This window comes from Echiichthys vipera (genome assembly GCF_963691815.1).
Source record: "Echiichthys vipera genome assembly, chromosome: 16".
NCBI classification, from domain to species: Eukaryota; Metazoa; Chordata; class Actinopteri; order Perciformes; family Trachinidae; genus Echiichthys; species Echiichthys vipera.
This window is the reverse complement of record NC_139841.1, coordinates 29510681-29515680: the sequence shown is the minus strand read 5'-3', so window position 1 is coordinate 29515680 and position 5000 is coordinate 29510681. Positions and strand designations below refer to the sequence as shown.

The 5000-nt window shown below is 51.1% G+C and overlaps 1 protein-coding gene across 2 annotated transcripts in view; it reads left to right on the top strand.

The window, feature by feature from the left end:
• ppp3ccb (protein phosphatase 3, catalytic subunit, gamma isozyme, b) overlaps window positions 1-5000 on the top strand; it is a 21249-nt gene that overhangs the window by 11984 nt on the left and 4265 nt on the right. For both annotated transcript variants that reach the window (XM_083930294.1, XM_083930293.1), the window contains exons 10-11: window positions 167-244; window positions 4203-4287. In XM_083930294.1, the coding sequence (XP_083786420.1) occupies window positions 167-244; window positions 4203-4287 (163 nt within the window). The remainder of the gene's footprint in view (window positions 1-166; window positions 245-4202; window positions 4288-5000) is intronic.

Here is a 5000-nt window from a genome sequence, read left to right as displayed (position 1 = left end):
AAAGATGCAAAATGACTAAAAATAGATGCAAAACCACCACAAAAAGATGCAAAATGACTAAAAATAGATGTTCAGACGTGAATCTTCTCTGTTGGGCTTTTATTTTGAAGGGAAAGTGAAGATCTTCCTGTTCCTGTGACTTTAACGTGTGAACTTGTTTCCATAGTGACGGAGATGCTGGTGAACGTGTTGAACATCTGCTCCGACGACGAGCTGATGTCAGAGGGAGACGACACGTGTGAGGGTAAGAGCTCGCCACGCCGTCACACACACACAGACGACACGTGTGAGGGTAAGAGCTCGCCACGCCGTCACACAACAAACACGTTACAGACGACACGTGTGAGGGTAAGAGCTCGCCACGCCGTTACACAACACACACGTTACAGACGACACGTGTGAGGGTGAGAGCTCGCCACGCCGTTACACAACAAACACGTTACAGACGACACGTGTGAGGGTAAGAGCTCGCCACGCCGTCACACACACACACGTTACAGACGACACGTGTGAGGGTAAGAGCTCGCCACGCCGTTACACACACACACGTTACAGACGACACGTGTGAGGGTAAGAGCTCGCCACGCCGTCACACACACACACGTTACAGACGACACGTGTGAGGGTAAGAGCTCGCCACGCCGTCACACACACACACACGTTACAGACGACACGTGTGAGGGTAAGAGCTCGCCACGCCGTTACACGCACACACGTTACAGACGACACGTGTGAGGGTAAGAGCTCGCCACGCCGTTACACAACACACACGTTACAGACGACACGTGTGAGGGTAAGAGCTCGCCACGCCGTCACACACACACACGTCACACACACACACACGTTACAGACGACACGTGTGAGGGTAAGAGCTCGCCACGCCGTTACACGCACACACGTTACAGACGACACGTGTGAGGGTAAGAGCTCGCCACGCCGTCACACAACAAACACGTTACAGACGACACGTGTGAGGGTAAGAGCTCGCCACGCCGTTACACAACACACACGCTACAGACGACACGTGTGAGGGTAAGAGCTCACCACGCCGTTACACACACACACACACGTTACAGACGACACGTGTGAGGGTAAGAGCTCGCCACGCCGTCACACACACACACGTTACAGACGACACGTGTGAGGGTGAGAGCTCGCCACGGCGTTACACAACACACACGTTACAGACGACACGTGTGAGGGTAAGAGCTCGCCACGCCGTTACACAACACACACGTTACAGACGACACGTGTGAGGGTGAGAGCTCGCCACGCCGTTACACAACACACACGTTACAGACGACACGTGTGAGGGTAAGAGCTCGCCACGCCGTCACACAACACACACACGTTACAGACGACACGTGTGAGGGTAAGAGCTCGCCACGCCGTCACACACACACACGTTACAGACGACACGTGTGAGGGTGAGAGCTCGCCACGCCGTCACACAACAAACACGTTACAGACGACACGTGTGAGGGTAAGAGCTCGCCACGCCGTTACACAACAAACACGTTACAGACGACACGTGTGAGGGTAAGAGCTCGCCACGCCGTCACACAACACACACGTTACAGACGACACGTGTGAGGGTAAGAGCTCGCCACGCCGTTACACACACACACGTTACAGACGACACGTGTGAGGGTAAGAGCTCGCCACGCCGTCACACACACACACGTTACAGACGACACGTGTGAGGGTAAGAGCTCGCCACGCCGTCACACACACACACACGTTACAGACGACACGTGTGAGGGTAAGAGCTCGCCACGCCGTTACACGCACACACGTTACAGACGACACGTGTGAGGGTAAGAGCTCGCCACGCCGTTACACAACACACACGTTACAGACGACACGTGTGAGGGTAAGAGCTCGCCACGCCGTCACACACACACACGTCACACACACACACACGTTACAGACGACACGTGTGAGGGTAAGAGCTCGCCACGCCGTTACACGCACACACGTTACAGACGACACGTGTGAGGGTAAGAGCTCGCCACGCCGTCACACACACACACGTTACAGACGACACGTGTGAGGGTAAGAGCTCACCACGCCGTTACACACACACACACACGTTACAGACGACACGTGTGAGGGTAAGAGCTCGCCACGCCGTCACACAACACACACGCTACAGACGACACGTGTGAGGGTAAGAGCTCACCACGCCGTTACACACACACACACACGTTACAGACGACACGTGTGAGGGTAAGAGCTCGCCACGCCGTCACACACACACACGTTACAGACGACACGTGTGAGGGTGAGAGCTCGCCACGGCGTTACACAACACACACGTTACAGACGACACGTGTGAGGGTAAGAGCTCGCCACGCCGTTACACAACACACACGTTACAGACGACACGTGTGAGGGTGAGAGCTCGCCACGCCGTTACACAACACACACGTTACAGACGACACGTGTGAGGGTAAGAGCTCGCCACGCCGTCACACAACACACACACGTTACAGACGACACGTGTGAGGGTAAGAGCTCGCCACGCCGTCACACACACACACGTTACAGACGACACGTGTGAGGGTAAGAGCTCGCCACGCCGTTACATAACAAACACGTTACACAACACACACGTTACACACGACACGTGTGAGGGTAACAGCTCGCCACGCCGTTACACACACACATTTTACACAACACACACGTTACAGACGACACGTGTGAGGGTAAGAGCTCGCCACGCCATCACACACACACACGTTACAGACGACACGTGTGAGGGTGAGAGCTCGCCACGCCGTTACACAACACACACACGTTACAGACGACACGTGTGAGGGTGAGAGCTCGCCACGCCGTCACACACACACACGTTACAGACGACACGTGTGAGGGTAAGAGCTCGCCACGCCGTCACACACACACACGTTACAGACGACACGTGTGAGGGTAAGAGCTCGCCACGCCGTTACACAACAAACACGTTACAGACGACACGTGTCCTCTCATTGGTTGGTCTCTCTCTCTCCTCTCATTGGTCGGTCTCTTCCTCTCTCTCCTCTCATTGGTCGGTCTCTCTCTCCTCTCATTGGTCGGTCTCTCTCTCTCCTCTCATTGGTCGGTCTCTCTCTCTCCTCTCATTGGTCGGTCTCTCTCTCTCCTCTCATTGGTCGGTCTCTTCCTCTCTCTCCTCTCATTGGTCGGTCTCTCTCTCCTCTCATTGGTCGGTCTCCTCCTCTCCTCTCATTGGTCGTTCTCTTCCTCTCCTCTCATTGGTCGGTCTCTCTCTCTCCTCTCATTGGTCGGTCTCTTCCTCTCTCTCCTCTCATTGGTCGGTCTCTTCCTCTCCTCTCATTGGTCGGTCTCTTCCTCTCCTCTCATTGGTCGGTCTCTCTCTCTCCTCTCATTGGTTGGTTCTCTCTCTCTCCTCTCATTGGTCGCTCCTCCTCTCATTGGTCGGTCTCTCTCTCTCCTCTCATTGGTTGGTTCTCTCTCTCTCCTCTCATTGGTCGGTCTCTTCCTCTCCTCTCATTGGTCGGTCTCTCTCTCTCCTCTCATTGGTTGGTTCTCTCTCTCTCCTCTCATTGGTCGGTCTCCTCCTCTCCTCTCATTGGTTGGTTCTCTCTCTCTCCTCTCATTGGTCGGTCTCTCTCTCTCCTCTCATTGGTCGGTCTCTCTCTCTCCTCTCATTGGTCGGTCTCCTCCTCTCCTCTCATTGGTCGGTCTCTCTCTCTCCTCTCATTGGTCGGTCTCTTCCTCTCTCTCCTCTCATTGGTCGTTCTCTTCCTCTCCTCTCATTGGTCGGTCTCCTCCTCTCCTCTCATTGGTCGTTCTCTTCCTCTCCTCTCATTGGTCGGTCTCTCTCTCTCCTCTCATTGGTCGGTCTCTTCCTCTCTCTCCTCTCATTGGTCGGTCTCTTCCTCTCCTCTCATTGGTCGGTCTCTTCCTCTCCTCTCATTGGTCGGTCTCTCTCTCTCCTCTCATTGGTTGGTTCTCTCTCTCTCCTCTCATTGGTCGGTCTCCTCCTCTCCTCTCATTGGTCGGTCTCCTCCTCTCCTCTCATTGGTCGGTCTCCTCTCCTCTCATTGGTCGGTCTCTCTCTCTCCTCTCATTGGTCGGTCTCTCTCTCTCCTCTCATTGGTCGGTCTCTTCCTCTCTCTCCTCTCATTGGTCGGTCTCTCTCTCTCCTCTCATTGGTCGGTCTTGTCGTCGTCCTGCAGGAGGAACTCCGGCCGTGAGGAAGGAGGTGATCAGGAACAAGATCCGGGCGATCGGGAAGATGGCTCGAGTCTTCTCCGTGCTCAGGTGCGTTTATGAGAATTATTATAATATTTATATAATAATAATGTTTTTTATTAGAGATGCATCGTCAGTTTCTCCTCAGTGCAGCTGAAACCGTCAACGCAGGATTTATTAAACATATTATAACTGTTTTATTTAAAATATTTTATTTTAAATATTCCAAAGTATCACAAATATTTTGTATAATAATTTTATTTCTTTTCTAAAAATATCTCGATATATTTCAAACTTTTTCCTCAAAATATTATAAATGTTTTATTTAAAATATTCTGACTTCTCTTTTAAATATTCACAAAAACACGATTTTCCAGCCTCGTTTTTACAGAAATTCATGTTTTTAAAGCAGATTTATGGATTTATAGAAATAAAAACGTCAACAATGACCCAAAGTGTTAACGTCGGTGAGTTCACGGCGGTTTAAGTTTCTTATTCACGTTAAATAAAACGCTGAGGCTGCGTCCTGCTGTAAACTTTAGTTTCTGTTCTCGCTCCACTTCAGTTTCAGGTTAATTACGTTCTCATTAACTTTAATTAAATTATGTGATTAAATTTGTGTTTGTCCTCGTTAAACCTGAGGAAGGAAGTGTGTCACAATAAAGTGTCCTTTTAACGATGAACGCTCTGATTCACAAGTTATTTCAGGGACCAGGAGAAAAGAGTCAGTTATTATTATTATTATTATTATAATAAAACTATTATTAGACTTTCTATCAAAC